At 44.8% G+C, this 22,255-nt stretch overlaps 1 protein-coding gene across 1 annotated transcript; it reads right to left on the minus strand.

Moving 5' to 3' along the window:
- Positions 1–1,560: 1,560 nt before the first annotated feature.
- LOC105481993 (epithelial membrane protein 1) lies at positions 1,561–21,574 on the minus strand. The gene is made up of 5 exons (XM_011741818.2): positions 21,461–21,574; positions 6,784–6,901; positions 4,779–4,875; positions 4,533–4,673; positions 1,561–3,819 (listed from the first exon to the last, which is right to left on the minus strand). Exons 2-5 carry the CDS (start codon positions 6,859–6,861, stop codon positions 3,650–3,652), a joined length of 486 nt encoding a protein of 161 aa, XP_011740120.1. The 5' UTR covers positions 6,862–6,901; positions 21,461–21,574; the 3' UTR covers positions 1,561–3,649.
- Positions 21,575–22,255: the final 681 nt, after the last annotated feature.

The following is a 22,255-nucleotide window of genomic DNA, read 5'->3' on the forward strand; positions in this document are numbered from 1 at the left end:
AAACATTGAAGAGAGTTTCTTCCTTTATTCAAGTATGGAGCCCTGCTCGATATCCTTTTGGTCTTCATATGCCTTCTTTCAAGGCCTTTCTGAAATTTTTTTCCATGCCTGAAAGCCAGTGGGGTTTTAACACAGGGACTGCGATGGCTAATTCCAAGGCAAAGTGAGATCGTTATCTATTAATCATTTGATAACTCAAGTTTATCACCTTGATCAATGAATAAGTTATCATTTGCCTGTGGGTCCCATTCTTGAGTGGTCATGGAGAGCTCTGTAGCTCACCCTCTTTACACTCATAATTTGCACAAATTTCACCTAAGAGTATTTACTTAACCACTTTAATTCTATTTGTCTCCACCTAAGACATTTAATTCAACAAATATTTATTAAGCGTCTCTATAAAAGGGACTCTGGCAACTTTCAGACCTGCACTGCAGCACCAGCTCTCTGCTGGCCCACCCCCTGCAGACTTTGGGCTTGCCTGTCTTCATAATCATGTGAGTCAATTCCTTTATATATATGCACACACATGAGAATCTTATTGTTTCTGTTTCTCTGGAGAATTCTGACTAATACACCCCCATTCACCATCCAGGCTTTTGAGGAGAAAGATACCAATCTTTGAAGCAGAGGACACTCTGGATAGAGCCAGGAGTTTGTTGCAGAGTCTGAGAAAAGTTCCCTCTGGAGAAGGGATGGAAGGATAGTCTGGGGGGTTGATTTAGGACTGGGTGTATGACACAGGAGAAAAGAAATCCCTGGGGGAGCTAAGTGAGGGAAGTGGACCTCTTATGATAATTTCTCAGAGCAATCTAAGAAATCATGTAGGCCTCTGAGAAGGCATCAGGAATCAATGCAATTTGATTAATTGATTTAAAATATGTTGAACTTTTCAGCCTCCATTGTGTATTTTTGGTGCATTACTCTGTGCAGTTATTTCATCCGAGACAAGAAGGGGCTGGAAGATTGCCTGCTCCACATTCAAACCCTCCTTATCGTATTGGTGCTGACATGACACAAGGATATGCAGTCTTTACCTGGTCCTAATCGCTCACAGAAAGTTGCCAGTCCTTACTGCTCACAGAAAGTAGTGAAGCCTCCCTTCACTCACAGGGCCCACAGAGGTATGCCCTGGTTTATGTAATGAATGGGCTGCTACAAATAGGTGTGATGCGTGCCTTTGTGAATCACTTTATATTTTGAAGACACACTAGAGGAGCTGGCTATTTCAAAGAAACTTTACAAGTGCCTCATTTCTTAATGTCACAAGCATTTCTGATTTAAAATCATAAACTCTTTCTAATGTATTAGCTTATGAAGTTTCATGTTTTGCCTAAGAGGTTTAATTAAAGCAAGATAAAACTATGCTTAATAACATTCAGTTGCCTGAAAGAGCTATTGCAGAAATGCCTAATATATTACCAGAAAGTAGCTTAATGTCTCAAATAAATGTCAAGTTGTCCAAATCAAACTGATAGGCAGCTTAATGAGGGATAAATGTCACAACTATCCATATTTTTCCACATTTTTTTAAGAAAGAAAACATTCACACAATGAAGGGAATCAGAATCTGTTTTTATATCCCTAGAGTTATAAACATTTGTATCAAAATATTTACAATTATAGTATATGAAATAATCTATTAACGAAGAAGCCCAATACAGTACTAGAACAATCCACCAAAATAATGCAAATTACATGAGACATAAATGTCACAGAACAATAAGTAAAAGATAAGGGATACATGGTTTACTCCAGTCATAGTTCAACTTCTTAACAAAATTTGAGTATTTCCGTTGGATATGTCTGATATGTAAGTATACTTCTGCACTAAGACAGCCTTCTATAACCATGTGATAATTAAATCATAATAACAAAGTTCATCTTCCCACAGTTTTTGCTGGCCAATCTCTCTAACCCCAACCCAGGTAATTTGGTGGCTTGCCCTCAACATTTCCTTAACCAGAATAAACATAAAGAAATAGAATTAGTAATAATCCTTTTACATAAATACCAGAAATCATGGCATAACAAATCCCCAAAAATGAAAGGTATAAAAGAAATGGATGAGGCGAAAGCTAATAAAGAAAAGTAGGCAAGATGTCTCAGATTCTCCCTGGGGTAGACCTTCTCAGGGCAATAAACAAAAAGTTTTCCCAAAAAACCCCTTTAGACAGAATCTGAGATGGCTTAAAATAGCTGCTCCAGGGCAGAGCAATGCCTGCTTAACCAGGAATAACACACTACTTCTAAGTACTATATAGAGGTGCTCCTGCAGCTGCAGGCAGCTCATCTACCATCTGACTAGGTACTACGAGAGTTTTTCCTTTTCTATTTTAAAGAAAAGATCTGCCCATCACCTAGATTTTTATTTATCTCATGGGATTTTCTCATTTTCCTGGGAATGCAGGCACTCTGTTCTTATCATGGCTGAAACATAGTATGCTTAATACTTCACAATTATATAGCACCTTTCACCCAAGGGCCTGTTGTTTGGTTTTGGTTTACGTGTGTTTTAATCAGCTCCCAGAATTGCCATGCCTCACCTGTGAAGTGGGATAGGCAGGGTCCCTAAGAGTTGATCACTCCAGCTGGTGTCTAAGCCAGAGCTACTACTGAGCCTAGGAGCCCTGATCCTCAATATTGATCATTAGACAAAACTTCTTCAAAAACAGTTAACAGGAAGAGTAATAGGATTGTGCTACAAGCAGCCATGTCCATCTCTTTCCTGTTGTATACTTAAAAGAAACATTGACTGCATTGAGGGGAATCCTAAAAATATAACCCTAATATGGCACTGTTGCAAGACTGCCCCTTGGATCCCACAGTTTGTGTAGTACTTTCACCACCGAATTGTTCACTAGTAACTTTGGAGGAACTCCAGAAGAACTGACTTGGCTTTAAGCGAGAGGCCTAGCAAAGACCATAGCTTGAGGTCTCCATGAGGGACAGCCGTGTGTGAGGTCTGGACTGGGCTCTGAGCATCCCCCAGGTTTTCCATTGTGAAAAGCTCTCCTTCTTGGTTTAGCTAACCCACCAAGGTGACCTTACAAACTCTCTCTCCTCCTCCCATTTTGTCACTGAATTCCACAGAGCTAAGTATCTGTTCCAAAGAGGGACAATGGCTCGCAGGCCAAAGCCCCCCAGGAGGCACTTCAGACTGGAATGTGATGTTTTGCTTTGGGTCAGAAGGGCAGGATGGCTTCCAGGCTTATCATATTCATCACAATGACAATATCTGCTCTTGCCAGAATTTGTACCGCTATTTTAACTCGGTGCAGTAGGTCTGTGGACCTCAGTGCATGACCCAGAATTCACCTCGGAAGTGGGGCTGGTGTTGTGGCAGCTGATGGGGCCCCAGACAGTGTGTGTCACTGAGAACAGCTGGAGGCGAAGTCTGGTGGCTGCAGGGAGGCTCTCTGGCCCCCATCAAGGGAGCATCAAAGTACTAGCCAACTACTTTCTCCCCAGGGCAGGGGCTTGGCAGCAGACAATCTCCTCAGTAATGGTTTGGGATTTGACCTCCCCCTTTTCTTCCCCCTCCCCCCTCCCCTATCTTGGTTTTTCCTGTACAGCAACCTCCACTTCCCTCCCAGATTCAAAGGCTTCCTCCTCCCCACCCCCCAGATCCCCATGAACTCGTCCGGCCTTATTTCTTTCTCAGGACCAGATAGAGAACGCCGATGATGAAGCTGAAGCAGAAGCAGATCCAGGCCAGGATATAGGAATAGCCGTGGTGATCTTTCGACCCATTGTAGGTTTCATAGCCATTCGCATAACGATTAGTGTAGATGGACACCCCCACCAGCACGCACAGCCCTGCAGGGGAAAAGGAGATGTGTCAGTGTGTTTTCTTACATTAACATCGAGAAAAAGTTTTTCTAATTTTAAGAAGATCCTATTTCCCTCATTAGCAATAGGAAAATGAACTCTGGTTGTTTGTCCCTAAACAGGAGTTCTGATGGATGTCCCCTGGGCCAAGCCCGATGGTATGTCGATAAATTAGACGTGTCTGGGCTCTCATATCTGCGCTCGTTTGTGTGTCCATAGTGTGATGTAAAACACAGAACCTCATGCCTACCACCCAGCTGTTCTGTCTGGCCCTTGTGGGTCTAGGAAAGCTAATCAGGGATGAAAAAGAGCACGTCCTTCCACCAACCCGAGTATATTGGGAAAGAACAACAATTAAATGAGAATCACAATCATTGTGTGCATTGTGGCAGTGGTTTCATCTTTCTGAGAACTCCTACCTTTCTGCCTTCTTCAAGTGTCTTGAATACACGTGCTATTGACAGATAATGTGCTGCCACTTGGTAGCTACCGAGGAGCACTGGTTTTGAACAATGAAGAAGATGAGGGTTCTTAACCCAAGCAGCAATTCAAGGTTTTCCATGAAAGAACAAACAACCAGAGGAGAAAATTGCACAAGGAAGTTTCACTGAACCATGTGCTAATCTGTCCAAGTTGCCAGAAGCCCCCATGGTAAGATGGACTTAACAATGTAAACTGGACTCAACCCATGAGATACTCACAGCACACCAGCATGGTGGCCCCCGAGAGGAAGAACCGGTTTCCCTTCTCCATGGTGAAGAGCTGGAACACGAAGACCAGGAGAGAGATGGCAGAGAAGATGATAGAGAGAATCATGAAGGCCTGCACTGTCTTCAGGGCATCTGTAGACACAGGGCGAGGAGAACAAGGGCATGGGGTCACTCCAGGGGCCGAACATTCCCTGACCACACCTATTGTCAGCACTGGGTCAATATCTTTATATATACCTTCATGGGCGTATGACAGGGTCCCATCGCAGAGAGTGTTGGTACAGTTATTCCAAAGACCTACTGATGCATTTCCCGCGTTGGAAACCACCCAGACCTGAAACCAGAAGGAAAGAAAATGTTGATTGAAAGCTGACCCTCTGATTTAAAAAGAAAATAACAAATCAGCTTGCATCGGGATCAAATATTAATGAAGACACTTTATCTAGCCATAACGATGGCTAAGCAGCCTATCTGTGGGTGGAAATAAGGTCCGATTAAAACTGAAGTCACAAAGATCCCAAGAGAAGAGAGACAGAAGAATGTGAAACCCAGAAAGAAATCACCTAGCCCTCTTTGGGTTCCACGATCTTCATGACTTAAAATAAACGGAAGTAATTCAACCACAGTGGTTTAAAATTCTAAGGTTCTGAGAAACAGAAATCCAGGATGAAGAAGCTGGCTTAAGTGTGCAATTCATATACTCTAACAAGATTGTTTCTTTTAAGTCCCTGGTTAACCAGGAAAAAAAAAGTGAAATGTCCAACTGGAAACAATTAAAAAACATAAGACCTACTGGGAAAATAACAATGAATCTGGTGGTTAATAAGCCCCTTTCATCTAAACAGAAGGATCAAACTTGACTGTCACAACATGCAAAGTAATTTGATAGTAAAATACTACAGCAAGTGCTTTCCTGTAGGGGCTACTAAAAGCTGAAGGGTGACTTGAATGGATTCCCCCAGGCTCATGATGGTGCCGCCATCCCTTCCTGCCTGGCCCAAGAAAAGGAATCATCCTTCTAGAATAGAAAACAAGTGCAGGGTTCTGTCTACACACACACAAATGCACACACTGGAAAGGTGGGGCCAGGCACATGCAATCACCTGCGCCAATCCCTGCTCTTCATTCAATAAACAGCTGTGTGCCGAGCCGTATATTAGGGGCTGGTAATTCACAGACATGCAGCACTTTGGAGCTCATTAATACACTTTGAAGAAGCTTATCAGATTTATCTGGATAGATGTAAGAGTTGACATATAGAATGGCTAAATTACAAAATGAGGAGGTTGCATGGGTGGGGGTTGCCTTATCACAGTTATTCTTAAATTAGCCTTGCTTATGATCACACCCACCAATGTTTGCAAAGCTCTTCTAACTGAACTTTAAAACTCATTTATACTTTAACTGTGATAGGGACCTAAACAGATTCTGAAACCATGGTTTGCCGGCCTAGTGATTGGTGGCCTTGGTTTTTAAGTCCAAGGAGCTGGCTTGTTTTTTCTGAGAAAAGCACAAGTAAAAGCAAATTGGGTGCTATAAGCCACCACTAGAGGTCAGAGTAGCCCAGGGTTCAGAGAGAAAAGACTCCCTCCACTTTTTTTTTTTTTCTTGTTTTGTCTGAGTTAGTTAATTAAGTGGCACTGGGTTAATCTTGCAAAACTCCACTTTCACAGGCTACTCTTTGCTCAAAATTTGAATTCGCTGGTCTGGCAGTCAAAGCCTGTCATCCTCTCCTTCCCATCTATCCTTCTAATCAAGCTTCTCAGAAGGGGAAGTCCGGCTCCAGCCACTTAGGTGTGTGTCCTCCTTATCCTCTGACCAAAGCTTGTCCTTCCTATATGTGCTCCTTTGCTAGCACTCCCACCTGAATGCATCCCTATGATCCTTCCACCTTCCTTCTTTCGCTAAGAGAAACCTCAGTCATCTACCAGTCCTCCAGGTTCACCTCAAGCTCCACTCACACCTGCTTCTGGGAAGGCTCTTCTAGAGCCCGAAGAAGCCACACTAGATCCTCCAGCCCTTAACCACCTACAGCTCTGGCAGGATCGCTCCTGTGGCCATTCACCTTTATCCTCTTGTTATTTAATTGTTTGAAGGGCAAGCGTGTGTTTATTTTGTTTTCCCACAACTGAGCTGTAAGTTCATGAAGGGCAAGGGCTGTGGCTTAAACTTCTTTTGTGCACTTGATGTAAATATTCGAATGATTTCTCAATGAGTGAATAAACAAAAGCATATTACTCACATTGGCAATGGTGCAAACAAATAGCATAATAACAGTGGCGATGTGGACCACAAATATACCAGCCAGCAATACCAACATCTTGGCTTTTGGTTTTTTGGTAACTCGTGAGCAAAGAGTTCTGAAAAGAAAAAGAAAGGGACAAAAACGGTTACTGTTGGATTCGATAAGACGACTCAGTTTTCCCACACATGTGGGCTCTCTGCTAACCTGGGGAAGAGCTGCTCTAAAAACCATCACAATCGAATCATAAATTCCTGAAAACACCCCTGTAACCTAGTTCTGATTTGCCTAAGTGCCTATTCATCCAGTTATACATACCTACATGGAAACAGAATTTGGTTTCTTCTTAGGCATTTACATACTCATTTCTCTAATACTTTCTATTTCAAATAAGGAACAAGAACATTTTATGATAACTGCTACTATTTTATTTTGTTTGTGTTTTAGAGGTTACAAATAGGACTTTGATTTTCAAAGAAGTAGACCTTTATAATTTCCAGGTCTCTGTGCAACAATGTCATATAAATGTCCATTTTCCACTAGGAAAATGTCCATGCTTTCATCGAATTGCTCACCCAGCACTTTTAATAGAAGCGAATGCCTTCTGAAGAATAGCAGCTATTACTCAATGCCCATATACTGAATAGGCTACTAATTTGATCCCGGATGAGATATAAAATGTGAAAGACACAATTCTATTATTATAATGCTGTTTGGTTTTCAATAATTATAACAACCTAATTACAGTTTAATGGTCTGGTCACTCCCGACTGAGCATTTCAGACTAGTATTACTATACCTGAGCCTCTGGACTCTGTGTGCCTCATGGCAGAAAGCCTGCCATTGGTCTGGGCAGAGAGTCATATTTTCCACAGCTCAGTGTGATGGTTCTGTATGCAACTTGAGATACCACCAAATGTGCCTTCTTGTACATGACATTTACACAAATTCCAACCCTTCAGGACTCAATACAGAAGATAGGCAAATGCATAAATCACAGGATGGGAGGATTGGGAATTAACATTGATTAAGAATGTACATGGATAAACAAAAGTTTTCAGCCGTAATGGCAGCAGAGAAGAAGGGAGCCCATTGATCATAAAGCCTAGGAAATAAAGGAAGTGTGAAGGATACACATGGGGGAGGCTATTCTGATTTATGTCAGCTACAGAAGGAGAGCTTTGTCATGCCTAAGACTGTCACAAAGCAGTGCAGGCTCAGAGGGACATCAAAAGGAAAGGGCTTGAGGTTATTCACACCCTAGGCAGTATGGATGTATGGATGCCCTAACCAAGGGAGGAGATGGCCAGGCGCGTCCTGCAGTTGTTCCACTGCCCTCTCTCACTCCACCTAATTTAATTGACGCTTTGAATGTGCTTGAGCCACTTTCATGCCATACCAGGTATTTATTAGAGAGCACTGATACTATAATTCCAACACTTCACATGCCTTTTATCTCCTCTTACTTTCTTCATCAGGCAACCAAAAATCTAGAATGATCTAATATACATCAGGGTGCCTTGCTCTCTGCAAGCAAGGAATGAGAGGCAGACACTGCTTCCACCATTCTCCCTGACCGTCTCCAGCAGCCCCTTCCCAATCTGGCCACTTCCTTCCAAACCAGGCTGTTTTTTTATGTGTCCAATTTAACTGCGAATGCAAAAATTATGACGTTTATCCTGCCTTTTCAGGGGAGAGGTTGGAGCTTTCATGTCTGCTATTAATAATCTCCCCACACATTCAAATTCATTTTTGCTTTTCTCGGGTTCTAGCACACCTCCACAATTTTCTGCTTGACTTAAATGCACAGCAAAAAGAGTTTTTTGAATCGGAGGTTGAATTAGAATCGTATCCAGTTATTTGACCGCTCATCTCAGTTTCCTCATTTAGAAAGTGGAAGTCGCAATGTCAATTGCAAAGGGAAGTGTGAGGATGAATTCAGATTGTTTATGTAAAACACCTAGTGTCTGGCACATGGCAGCTACTAATAATGGGGTTGCTTTAGCTGTGGTTATTATTATTACTATTATTCATAAGTGAAGCCAGGTAGCTGTTGCCAACTCAACCCAGTTACTCAATCGCTAGGCTGCCCCATGTTAAGTGCAAGTAATAAGGTATCTGCTGTGTAGTCCACGAGGCAGGGTGTATAAAATCCTTTCAGTCCTCTTAGAAATTGTCATTTGTCTAACCCTTGCCCCTTAAGCTGGGAGACCTTTAAGAGCACACCCTCGGGAAAGACCAGGAGACAGTTCACTTTCTCAGCCCAACTTCCTCATACGCCCCAAGATTCACACCTCACCAGATCCTGATCTCCTTGCCCCCTATGGGGAAAGGAACAGGCTGATTGCAGGGAATTGCAAATATTACATAACAAATACTGATGTTTAATCCTCCTCGGGCTCTTCAAATGACTTTCTTGTTCCTGTTGCATCTAATTTACAAACATCCTCTTCTTAAAAGCGGGAAAGGCTGGAGGGGCCAATAACAGAATATAATCCACCAAGTGAAGCCACTTAAATGAGTCACAGAAAACATTCCCTCCCTGATAGGGTGTTGGGAATTCAGCGGCATTTTGTCTCCTTGGGTTGCTCTGTAACCCCTAAAGTCAAGTCTGATTTCCTCTGCCCAGCTCACACTCTCTGTCTCAATGACCCCTCCCATGGCACCTCTACCTGGACCCATGCGTCACAGCCCTGGTGGTGTGTGTGAGTTCCTGGCCCCTGGATCCAGCTGACCATATGCCCCGCCCATTGCAGGCTGGAAGAATGGATGTGAGAATCAAGCAAAAGAGCAACTCTCTTTCATCTTGGATTTTTGTGATTGTGCCCTCCCTGTCTTTTCACCACGGAAAGAAGCAAAATGTCTGGAGTTAGCAAGTGGTCTTCTTGTGCGAAACACACAGTTCTCTCTGCTTTTAGCTGCTGTATCCAGCCAGAAGGAGAGGCTGTTTAGCTTGAGCTACAACTTCTCCATCTTTTCACTGGCCCATTATTTGTCAGGTTTTACTAATATCACTGTCAGTTTAGAGGGGCTTCCATTACTTTCAATGGCCTTCCCCCAACACAGGTGAAAACAGAATGAATTATCATCTTGAGTTTCTGGGCTGAATCATCCCTAGTTACCCAGTCTCTATACTGGGCTAGATACCTCTTGCCCCCAGGGGACCCCTCAGTCTGGGAGGGGGTGATCATTGAGGTCTTTATGAAAAAGCCATTAGTGGTACCTAATGGGTAAATGTCTATGCACTTATCAAATAGCAGAGTAGAATAGCAGAAGAACCCTTGCTCCTAAAACTTCCACCCACCCATTACTTGCAGGGTAGCTTGTGGGGAGATTCATTCCCTGCCCCACTGTGAATCTTGCTTCATACAAAGGCACTGAAAAAAATACCATGTATGAGAATTTATACATTGGAAGTGTTGGTGGCTACTACTTACTTCTTAGCAGTGTGTTTCACTAAAACAATAGTAGACTTCTCCGTCACCCCTCTCCAAAATGCTATGGGTGGCACTCTCCAGTGGAAAGCATACCCCAGTCCTAGTGAGGCAGCGCAAACCAAGATGCAGAGAATCACAGCATTGCAATTCTGAATACTTTGAAGCAAAACCTGCTTTTTGCAGAGCATTTGGTGCACTGGGCAGTCCCAAAGTTGTAGGGGAATGCTCATAACAGCGTTCATTTGTGGTGCTTAGACTCCCAGACCTAGGCCAGCAGAGCTTATCAATTCATTGCATTTTTAAAGAACAGGCCATCCACTGACTTCTATGTGGATGCCAGGAACACATTTCTGTACCCACCGCTGTGAGTGGAGGATGATCTCTTTCTTAAGCCTCACCTACCTCACATACGTGGCACAGGGGCAGTCAGGGGCTGGGTGGGAAACTGAGGAAGGTATAGGAGCCATGTATGGTGACTCTGGAGAGAAGTATTGTTAACAGAAATGGAGATCAGCACCTCAGAGCCACACACGGGTCTCTGATATCCCTTTTCTGTTTTTTCTGCCCTAATGGACAGGCTTGCAGTTCCCTACCTCTGACCACCATCTTTTGTTTCTGACCACTGTTCTTCCTTTTCTTTCCGCATTGCCCAGACCGCACTACAGCAGACGTGTCTTTGTGCTCCTAGCTCTAATGCAAACCTCACAAACACTGACCATTCAGTATTTAGATAAAGTTCTTAGCTAACAGAATAGCTAATATAGTTATAGTTAATAGAAATAACCCTGAGGGAGTTCGAGACCATCCTGGCTGACATGGTGAAACCTAGTCTCTACTAAAAATACAAGACATTAGCCGGGTGTGGTGGCACACGCCTGTAGTCCCAGCTACTGGGGAGGCTGAGGCAGGAAAATCGCTTGAACCAGGTAGGTGGAGGTTGCAAGGAGCTGAGATCGCTCCATTGCACTCCAGCCTGGGCAACAGAGCAAGACTCCATCTCAAAATAAAATAAAATAAAGAAGATTAAAATTGCTCATGGCTATAGCTCCAAAGGGCTAACTAATACGAGACATGAGAGAAGGGAAAGAGGGATAACCAAACCTCTCAAGTTATCTCCATCCATTTAAATCTTTATTGGCTTCTTGCCTCCCTCTTGCACCACACACACACACACGCACACACACACGCACACACACACACACACATACACACACACAAATGAAACAATCAAAGGAACACAGACCTGAGACTGCCATACATTGCTTTGTTGCCTTTGTTCAGGCAGCCTACACTTTTAGGGTTCTCTGACCAGTGAGAAATTACTCAGGGCCACATGGGAGCCTTTCCTTTTCTGGTGGGTAACTAAATCTGCAGCGACTTTGAGAATAATTGACTTCTAAGAAACAGAAGGGAAGTTTAGAGGTGCATAATTTGGCTCCGTGATTGCTAAGCTAGGAATCAGATAACTTTCTCCTGTCCAGAAGTGTGTGTGCTTATTGAACTGCCATGGGGCCTGGAGGCAGCAGCAATTCTTTAAGTGTGGCCTAAAACACAATAACTGGGAGCAATACAATAGAACAGAGCAACCAAAAACCCACTTCTTCAGTGAAGGAAGTGGTCAAAATCCTGGGGCTTGAGTCACTGAAGAATTAGCCTTAGCCGAGGGGTGAGAGGGGAGCGTGCTCAGAAATCAGGGACTGAAGACGATGCAAACACTGGGGGAGGCCCTCGGGGCTCAGATTTCCATGATTCATTTGAGTATGGGTAAGATTCTCCCAGATGAGAGGCATCATGGAGGCCTTCTCTACAAGAGGGCACGAGAGAGCTTTCTGAGAAGCAGGGATGGATCTGGCTGGCATTTCCATGGCAGCTTAAGAAAGACCAGGTTTTTTTCTGGGGAGAAGAGAGCAGTAATGACCACTGCCAAATGTCCTATCTTCCCTTCCCCTCATTCCACTTTTGTTGCCCAAAACCTCACAGTCCTACCCTGAGTTTCTACCTCTATTACTCCTCTCACATCCTTCCTTATGTTCCATTCCCACTGCCACTGTCCAGTTCAGGTCCTAGCCTGACCAAGGCATCAGCCTCACCCATGACCCTGTCTCTGAACGCCTCCCCTCTAACATATCTTCTACCCTGCTACTGGGTTATCTGACCATGGCACTCCCCTGCTCAAGAACCTCCAAACTCCCACCACTAACCACCACCAATCACCAGGAAAGAGGCTCCAAGCACCTCAAGCCAGCCCCTGCAATCCCAGGTCTCGGATTTCCAAAAATAAAAGCCTTGCTTTGTATTCTTCTTTCTGTGACAGTCTATCAAATTCTTTTCAACCAAGCTAAAATCCTACCTCTTCCAAAATGCCTTCCCAGATCCATAGGTTAGGAGTAGTTTTCTTTTCTCTCTTATTTTATTGCCCTCACATAGCTTTTCATTAAAACCGCTAATGATAGCCCTAAGATTTTAAGTCCCTGAAGGGAGAGTCTTGCCTATGACAGGTACCAAATAAATATCTGTTCAATGAACAAATAAATGAATTAAGGATGCCCATAATTTCTTCCCTATGGAAAAATAATGTCAAAATGACTGAAGACTTCATAATAACCACAGAATTCTAGAGGGAAAATATTTCCTTTTTTTTTTTTAACATACATAGACTTTAGTCCTTTATTATTTTTCAGAAATTGTTTAATACTTTACTACAACTATGTATTGAGCATCTTATTGTATGCAAACTTTATTATATATTTCTATATAAATACCTATGTAAATATGTGACTGTTTCCTGAGTGCATTTGAATACACACGGGTATATATGTGTGTGTTGCCTTTTGTTCAAGAGGAAATAAGTGAATCCAAAGAGAATGTCTTAAATTTCTAAACGCTAGTTTGTCTGCAGATTTAACCTTTCTCTCTACTTCTTTGAATTACAGAATCTCAGGACTGAAGAGGGAGGTCTTTAAAATTCCTTTTCAGTTCAAGAAAGTCATCTACAGATCTAGACCAAAGAACTATCTAAATCATGCTTAACCTCCTCCAGTCATGGAGAGCTCACTACCTACCAGGATCCCCTCCCCAGTTAGAAAGATTTTTCTGACAATACGTCCAAGTGTGCTCTTGGCAACGACCACCACCACTTTTAATTCTGCCGGTGACATTACCCTACTAGACTAATTCTTCCTCTTTCTAGCATGGTTGTCTTCACAGAAGAACTACCAGGTTATCAGAAGATTCACCAGAGGCCCTCACCTTAGATCTCAAAATCTCAGTCAAGTCATAACACAGTCCTGAGATTACTGCTAGACACTCCCTTTTTGTTGGACAATGTTTTTCTGACAGTGAAATTCTGATCTCTTTCTGGATAACTGTAAACTTTGGAGAAAGCTTTCTCACAGCATCTGACCAAAGACATGGCCCTTCCTCCAAGGCATGAGGAGGGAGAGAGAGGCGTAGCCGCCGCTTCTGGTCAACTGACCCCCATGAGTCAGCCATCCCCACACCACCTTCCTCAGCGTGACACCTGAAACTCCGCAGCTGCCTCTCCTTCCTAAGGACACCGCGCAGGGTGGCACGAAAGCCTTTCTGTCCTCTGCGCACGTCAGGAGCATTTTGCTTTTGTTGGTTTGCTTTGGATGTGTTTGTTTCCCATGAAGGATCATTTGGTTGGCAAAATGGATGCTCATGTTACCACAAAAGCAGAAAAGGAAGCACTCCTTTCTGGGGGCAGCCAGAGAGGATGTGTCTGGAGGAGGAAAAGACTGGGATTAAAGGCAGGCTGAGTGGATGAGACCTTGGATGAGCCTCTCTGGCCATTGTTATTGTTGTTTTATATCAAGTGTACTTTTCCATTCTCAATATTGTTTTTATGCAGGAGTGGGAAAGCAGGGTATTAATTTCTCCATGGGAAACATGCAAAGAAAAAGAATTCTCAGGGGCCATTTCCTTCGGCCTCTGCATAGCTCATGTTTGGTGTGGAAGGAAGGAACCTCAGGTAGGACTTGATGTTGGAAAATACAGGGCAGTTTTTACAACCAGGGGAAGCATCGTCAATCAAGCAGCAAAAGTAATAGGAACCTACATGCTGCAGGGAAAACAATTATTTTTTTCATCTCCCAAATGCAGGCTATCATAAATGGGGGTGATTATACAGCAAGTCGTGTTTGTCTGGTGCTGTGTAGACTAGCACAGAGTCTCACATAGTTAGGGGTGAGGAGCCAAGGGGTGGGTTGCGAGTGGGGCAAGCCCGCTATATGAGAGAGAACCTATTGGAGAACCAGATTCTTATAATAAATCTGCCTCCTACCAACTGCTGACTTTGGAAAAATCACATAACTTCTCTCGTCAGTGGCTCCTAGAGGCACAGAGTTCAAAGTAGCACAGAGCAGGGCTTCTCAGCTCCAATCCTGGTTCCACCACACCTGAACTGTGACCTGTAGACCTCAAAGGATTAGCGTAAGGGCTGAAGGCCTGTGCCAGGCACAGAGCGGGGGCCACACAGTTCCTGGTTGGTTGGTCTCTTCCTCTGTGTAAAGTGAGAGGCTCAGGCCAGGGAAATGGGCATTATGCTTCCCTGGCAGAGCCTGAAGACCAACGATTATGCTAAAAGCAAACAAGCGGCATGAATATTGTTTTTGCAAATGCTCCCAAGGAGAATAACCTCGCTCTCTTATTTCCGCTTGTCCTCCTTTGTGTCCAAGGGAGGGGGTGGATTTGGGCAACAGTTGCAAAGACTGAGGCCAGACCTGGGCTGTGAAGTTGGGGCCCAGCCCACTCCCCCAGACTGCAGCTGGTTAAGGGATCGGGCGATGTTCCCTGGGTGAGGACGGAAGCGTGAGTTGCCTTCTGCTTTTGACAAAGGAGTGTTCTGGCAGCCAGAATGTCTTCAAGGGAGAAGCTGCCAAGATAATAACTAGGGGTTTGGGAAGAAAACCTAGGTGTGGCCCAGCCCCAGCGGCGCTTGGGCGGGACCAACAGTAGATGGCGGCAACATGCTTCAACCAGCAAAGCTGCAGCCTCCTGGAAGGCGGCAAGCTGGGAGGGGAGGCCCCTTGCCTACAGACACCCCAGACCCATCAGGTGGGCTCAGGGCTTCATTTCAATTCGTTCTTTAGAGGTTGAGAGGCACTGAGGTCATTCAGTCCAACCCCTTGATAAGAAGGAAATGCACGTCCCCAAAGGAGAAATGGAATCGAATCAGAACTGAAGCCATTTCGCACCTTCCAGGCAGGGCTCTTCCACCTGGCATGATTTTCTCTCTCCTGTCTCTTGGCTTAGGGTTTGGTGGAAGTTCTAGAATTTCTACCAGATCTACTGTTCTCTCTTTTCCTCCTACATTCTCTGAGTTAATCAGAGAGTCAGCATACACCCCTTAAAACTGTGTCAATTATAAAAACACATGGTCTTCAGAGGCCACTGCTTCTCCCTTCATTTTGTGGAGAAGGCCCACCCAGCAGAGCCAGCCTGCCTGGCCACCACAGGCCCGAACCAGATCCCCCTGCAAACTCCAAGCAAGCTTCTAACCTTCTAACCACAGGAATCCCCACCCCACCCAGACCTGGAAACTATCTTTCAGTAAAGGGAAGCTCCAGGTCTCAGCTTCAGAACTTTCTCTGAGATCAATGTGAACACACTGGCTTGCCCCAAGCTAGTTGTTTCAGGGTCGCAAACCTCTCTCCAACTCCCCTTCTCCAGCGTCCTGGGGAAGGGTCTTTGAGTCTTTGAAACGAGAGGTCTAAGGATCAAGGACCCCGTTTTGCTCTCAGCTCTGATCTGACCTGGAAGAGGAGAAACATTGAAGAGGTTCCAGCCTGGTGGGCACCCATAGCGGAAACTCAAATGATACCAAAGAGGTGTCAACTATCCTGAAAAAAACAAGAGGAAACCAGTGCAACAAAAGATTCTTCACAGGGGACAAAGAATACAATTCTGACCGAAGGACTGTCCTGAAACATTGAGGGTAGGTGGTCCCAAAAAAAGAGCAGAAGGATGGGAGGGGTAACAGCCTCATCACTTCTCCCTTGCTCTTTCTCCATCCACTTAGCTTTTTGTCTATCCACTTTGTCTTTCTCTATTAACTTAGCTCTTTCTCCCGCTTCTAGGTCTTTCTGTCTGCCTCCTCCCTCAACACACAGCCTGGGAAATAGCATCCCACTTGCTCTCCCTCCCTCCCTCCTGTCTTAGTCACACCTTCCTCTTCCTCCTCTCAAATTGTTCCTCATTGGCTCCTGTCCACACCTATACACCACACCCTCATGCTGCAGGGTCTCCCTCCTCGAGAAGAGGGTGGAGTTTGTTCCCAGGGCCAGCTCAGTTTCTCCCTGAGCCTGATTCTGCTCCTGGTGAATGCTTTGCTGTTGTCAATGTCTTCGCAGACTCAGCCTGCCCTCCTCATGTGAGCTGGCACCCTTTACGTTTAATTACTCAAACCTCTTTCTTTTATTCCTAGTGCCGGGTGAACGCTCATGGCTGAGAGTAAGTCCGGGGAACACCATGCCTAAAGAATCTGTGAGTGGATGGGGCAGAGGAGGCTGTGTGGGTCCTCAAGGAACCTAGGAGACGAGAATCCTCTGAAAAATGCCCATTTCAATGCCACGCGTTGCCCTGTTTCACTTTTCTATCAATTTTTACAGATTAAACTAGCTGCTAGCGTCAGCCCAAGGGATTCCTCAAAACAGAAATGGTAGGATCTTAATTTTTTTGTTTTTCGTTTCTTTTTTGGTGTTGTTTTGAGAAGGGTCTTGTTTCGTCACCCAGGCTGGAGTGCAATGGTACAATCATAGGTGACTGCAGCCTTAAAGCCCTGGGCTCAATCAATCATCCTGCCTCAGCTTCCCAAGTAGCTGGGACTACCCGCATGCACCACCCCGCCCTGCTGTTTAAAATTCTTCTTTCAGAGACAGGTCTATGTTGCCCAGACTGTTCTCAAACTCCTGGGTTCAAGTGATCCTCCCACCTCAGTCTCCCAAGTAGCTCGATTACCACGCCTGGCTGAATCTTAGAATCTCAGAGCCATAAGGGGTGTGAAAGAACCAACAGGTTCAACTTCCGAAAGCAAAAGACAAGTGATAACACCACTTATCTAGTGATAACACCACTAGATAACACCACTGCCCCTCTGTCTTCCTAGTCAGCTGTCTGACATCTGCTCCAGGATTCTTGCCGCGGTTTCAAGCTGTGCCGAAGGGGCTCTCTAGTTTAACTACCCTCTTTGAAGAAACAATTCATGAAACAGGCTCAGCAAATAGAAAAACTGTCACAGCCACATAAGGCCAAGGGCACCATTCAGCAGAGGAGTCCATCGTAGTTCCAGGGAAATGCCATCTCCACCACACAAAAGAAAACCTTGACCCAAACATTTTGTTAAAAAGGAAAAGACTGAAGCAGCAATCACCACAGGTGTTTGTGCTTTCATCTTTCTCCTTCACTATCAGTGACTCTCCCAGGTAAATTGAAGGAAATGGTTTTACCCAGGCAGGACGCCAGGGACTGAAGTGTTGCAAAGAGTAGTTTCAGGACATGTGTATGTCGGGGCTGGGTGATGGAGATTCAAGTAAACCCCTAACTGGAACCATATTTGGGCTTCCTTCATTACTGAATAGCAAGTGCAGTCCAGAAATTCAAGATCACCTGGGCGGATCTGGGGAGAGTATTAGAAAAGGGAAGCCTATGGTGAGAAAATTCCTGTTCTACACTGGTTAAGATGTAGGAGCTCTTCTCAAGGGGTTGATACCCAGATTGCTGGCCAGCAATTACAAGGAGGCTACATTTGATGGGCAGCCTGCTCCCATAGTTACTATGATGGGTGGTGACAATGTATAGGCGTGGGCTACGTGAACTATGGACCAAGTTATGGGACAATCCCCAAGTTATGGGACAATCCCCTAGCTAGAAGCCTGTGTCCTGGTATTGGATTGATCTAACCATGACTTAGTAGGTAGCAACACTGAGTGTGTCCCTCCAAGTATGTACATCTGAGAGTCCCAAATATGCCTGAGCTTTTGTGTTAGGCAGCTATGTACATACATGTGGGAAGTTAAAGAGGGAACCATATCCATGCATTTAGAAAATGAAAATACCTCCAAATCAAAAACCCCGTGAGTATGATTGACTAAGAGCATAATTCCAAGCTTCAAAAATGCTCCCTGCCCTTCTGAGCCTTAGGCTTAAAAAAAAAAAAAAAAGAAAAAGAAAAGATAATGCAATGTAGATCCATCAAGTTGTATTCATTAAATATTAAATAGGCATTAAGTGTTTAGAGGATAAGGATCATTGGGTGGAGCAACAACGAAACCAGAATAGATATTTTCTGAGTTGTTTCAGGTCAGCAGAATCAGGAAGTTATAAGGAAGTTGATTTTGCTGGATTTAAGGAACTTTAATAAAATTAGAGCTAGCCTGCTGGGGGAATGAGTGTGGAGATACACACTGAGGTTCTGAGCTCCCCACATCTGGAAATTTTAAGATCTGTAGGATGGCCATCTGTTCAAGATGGTGTAAAAATTAGATTTCTGCACACAGTAGGAGAATGAATGAGATCCAAGATCCCTCCCAAATTTAGAATTCTGTGAACGAAACGAAGGATGAAATGGAACTGACTTGCCTCGTGCCCTTTCCTGTGGCGACGGTTCAGTTATGTGCCCCACCAGGCTCCATAGAGTCTACAGAAAAGCAGTCTTGCCTCATCCGCAAGTTTTCCTAGGTCTTCAGCGTGTCTCCCTCCAGTAGCCCCTGTGGATCTGGCACTACCTGAAATTCCTAGAGCCACCCAGAGCAAGCCAAGAGGGTCTGCATTCCCGGGCAGGGGGTCTCCATGAAGCCCACTGACAAGGCTGGGAACTTGATGGGCCTAATCTGGTCTCTGGAGGAAGCAGGAAGGGCTGAGGAAGGCGTAATAAGTCCTTTCCACAATCCACAGAAGGGACGTCTTTCCTTTCCCCAGCGGTCTGCCCAGCAGTCCTGGGAGATAGCCAGATTCTAAGGATGTGATCTGCTCCGAGTTGAGTTGGTTCTTGATGGCCTTTTGCCAACTCCCAAGACAGTGTAGTACCCACAAACAATGTAAAATGTGGGGGGCCCTCTGACCAGGGCGCCAGACAGGATGTCCTGCAGCCCCCGCCCCCGCCCCATTCTTCGGAGTCTGGGTGGAATTGGATCTGCCCCTGAGGGTGGGAGGGGTGGAGCGGGAGGCGGGAGGTGGCGGGAATAACCCTCACATTTCTGTATTGTCAAAGCTGAAATCCAGAAAAACTCTCACAGCTAAGGGATTCTCTCACTACTTCTTGGAGGAAGAGCAGAGCGCAGGAATCAAAACGGCGTTTTGCTAAATTGTCTTCAAACTCCAGCAAAGTAACATGTAGCATATTTTCTCATGTATAAAGCTGCAGTATCATGTGAAACGTTGCCACAAATAATGCAGTTCATGATGGTTTACACTCCCAACGTTTTCAGGGCTTTCCGTGCGCTGACTGGTTAGACAGACATTGCTTATTAGTTTTAACCTGCACAGAACTAAAAGATTTGTATAATTTTCGCAGGATATTAACACTATTGATTTAATAATGGCTTCTCTAATCCACATCCATGTAGTGTGGAAATAATAAACATTTGAAGCAAATGTAGGAGTTCCCTTCATCTTGAAAAGTTGCCCTGGTGCCTACTCAATCATCCCCCCTGGGGCAGTTTTACAAGGCGCGTTGCCTGCCCAACACAGGGTTGATTACATCTAAATCTTCTCTCCCAACGTACTGCGCTTCTAAAGGAAAAGCCTAACTTTGTCAGACAAGCTGAATCCTGTCATTCTCATCTTGTTTACTTGGGGAAAAAAAATATACCAGTATCTTACGTTGAAATGGGCCACACCTCAGTAGACACTCACCCAATATGCTAACCTAAAAAAAAAAAACAAAACAAAAAAAGGAAAAAGCACCCTTCTTCATTCCTCCTGATTTACTTCATGATTAGCATGAGTATTTGCATTTATACAACCACATTTTGGGAACGAAAGAAAAGATAGGCATTTCAAAACAATCACTGCCTTCCATGCAGAGAAATTCCACATCCACTTGCTTTTAAAAGTTCTTTTATCGTTTCTGATATGCCATCTTTTCACTGAGCACTGAAAGGCAGCTTTTTCTGGGGTGAAAGCACAAAGCCACTCAACAATTTTTAACAGGCACAGATGTTCTCCTGCCCCACCCTCTTCTCCAAACCCAGCTTCCCTTTTGCCTCCCCCGCCCTCCACATCTGGCCAAGAGAAGGCATCTGGAATCCTCATCAGCTCCTGCTTCCACCAAATGAACCACTCCCACGTTTCATTTGAAACACCAGTTGCCTCCCTCTCTTTCACTCTGTAACGGTTTTCTTTTTTTTTTTCTTTTTTCTTTTTTTTTTGAGATGGAGTCTCACTCAGCTCACTGCAACCACTGTCTCCCGGATTCCAGCAATTCTCCCGTCTCAGCCTACTGAGTAGCTGGAATTACAGGCACCTGCCATCATGCCTGGCTAATTTTTGCATTTTAGTAGAGACAGGGTTTCACCATGTTGGCCAGGTTGGTCTTGAACTCCTGACCTCAGGTGATCCACCCGCCTCAGCCTCCCAAAGTGCTAGTATTACAGGCGTGAGCCACCGTGCCCGGCCAACAGTTTTCTTTAAACAAACCAATCCCACTCTTCCCATCCTATGAGGAGAAAAAAATACTTAAATTTAAACAGAAATGAATAGAGAAGAAAACAGGCAGGAAAAGCAATGTCAAAAATAAACTGAAAACCAGTTATCTATCCACTACCACCCAAAAAATCCCAACCAACAACCAGCGAGCAGAGAAAAAATTCAAGTCCTGAAGCAATCAGAATCAAAACTGATTTGAGGTGAAAACCATCTGGGCAGTTCCCAATGTCATTTCCAAGGTGTGTGGTGTTTCCTCCATAAACAGCATCCTACCCCAGTTTGTTTCAAAGTCCCTGCTCCCTCCACATCCTAGAACGAGAACCCAGCCACTGCCAGGCACGATTTCAGTCCCGTCCCACTGATTTCCCCAGACTCCGTCCTCAAAATACACTTTTCTGAACTTTCTGGAAAAAGTTGTCTCTGTATCCACTTTGAGCCAAAAGTTTCAAGGATCATAGAAAAATAGCAAAGGAAAAAAGTAAAAGCAAAGCTTAGATGGGGTCAGAAGAAGGAGAGCCGTGGAAAGGAAGGAGAAGGTTTGCTGAGAGTCCCCTCAGCGTTAGGAGCTGTCTTACCTGGAGAGTCCCAGCGACAGAGGCGCTCTGAGTGGCGGGTGCTGGCAGCAGCCCTGGTCCGCTCTTCTGGAGGTATGCGACCGCACTGAGGGGAGGGACCTGCCTCCCGAGGTTATAAGTTTCCCCTGCTGGTGTACTGGGGTGTGTAATGGGCGGTTTCTTTTCACCGTGTTTTAAAGGAGTTTCTATGAATCAGTCTGGCAAAAAAAAAAAAAAAAAAAAAAAAAGATTTGTTGGTAAGCTACGCCCTGCTAAGCTGGCAGTCAGTCAAGAGTGGCTGGGAGTGAGCCATCAATTCAAAGAACCCTGTTGTAGGCTGTCTCTGACTCAGACACACAGACCACAGTGGAAAAAGGAGTGACATTGCTTCAAATGAGTAATAGGATCACACAAATAGATCTGTTTACTGAAGCCCATTCCTCCTCACCAGAAAGGAGACTTGGTTACCATGGGCATAAGGCAAAACACAAGGTTTCAGCCTGGGAGGGGGAGTAAAGGGGCCAGTGTCCTGCTGACTGACGTCCTAGGTCATCATCAAGCGAGATTCCCAGTCTTCCTCCCCCATTAAATGCATCAGCTGCTGCACACTGTCAGGAATTATCAGATTCCTTCTTTTATTTACTTCCCTGCCTGACCCTGGTGCACTGTCCTGTGGGTGGCTGTACAGGGAGGCCCTGAAGGCAAAGGCGACACATGAGGAGCCCTTGCAACCCTGCCTCTGAGTGATGGAGCACTGATTGAACAGCGGAGAATCCCTGGTCTTTCATTATGCTCTGCTAGTGCCTGTGTGGACTC

Source organism: Macaca nemestrina, chromosome 10 (assembly GCF_043159975.1).
Source record: "Macaca nemestrina isolate mMacNem1 chromosome 10, mMacNem.hap1, whole genome shotgun sequence".
In the NCBI taxonomy this organism is placed as follows: Eukaryota; Metazoa; Chordata; class Mammalia; order Primates; family Cercopithecidae; genus Macaca; species Macaca nemestrina.

Excerpts from the sequence above, each read along its gene's own strand:
- LOC105481993 (XM_011741818.2), bottom strand. The coding sequence starts at position 6,861 with ATGTTGGTATTGCTGGCTGGTATATTTGTGGTCCACATCGCCACTGTT. Across the intron at positions 4,876-6,783 it reads TTGTTTGCACCATTGCCAAT|GTCTGGGTGGTTTCCAACGC; the intron begins GTGAGTAATATG and ends TTCTGGTTTCAG. Across the intron at positions 3,820-4,532 it reads GGCCACCATGCTGGTGTGCT|GGCTGTGCGTGCTGGTGGGG; the intron begins GTGAGTATCTCA and ends TTTCCCCTGCAG.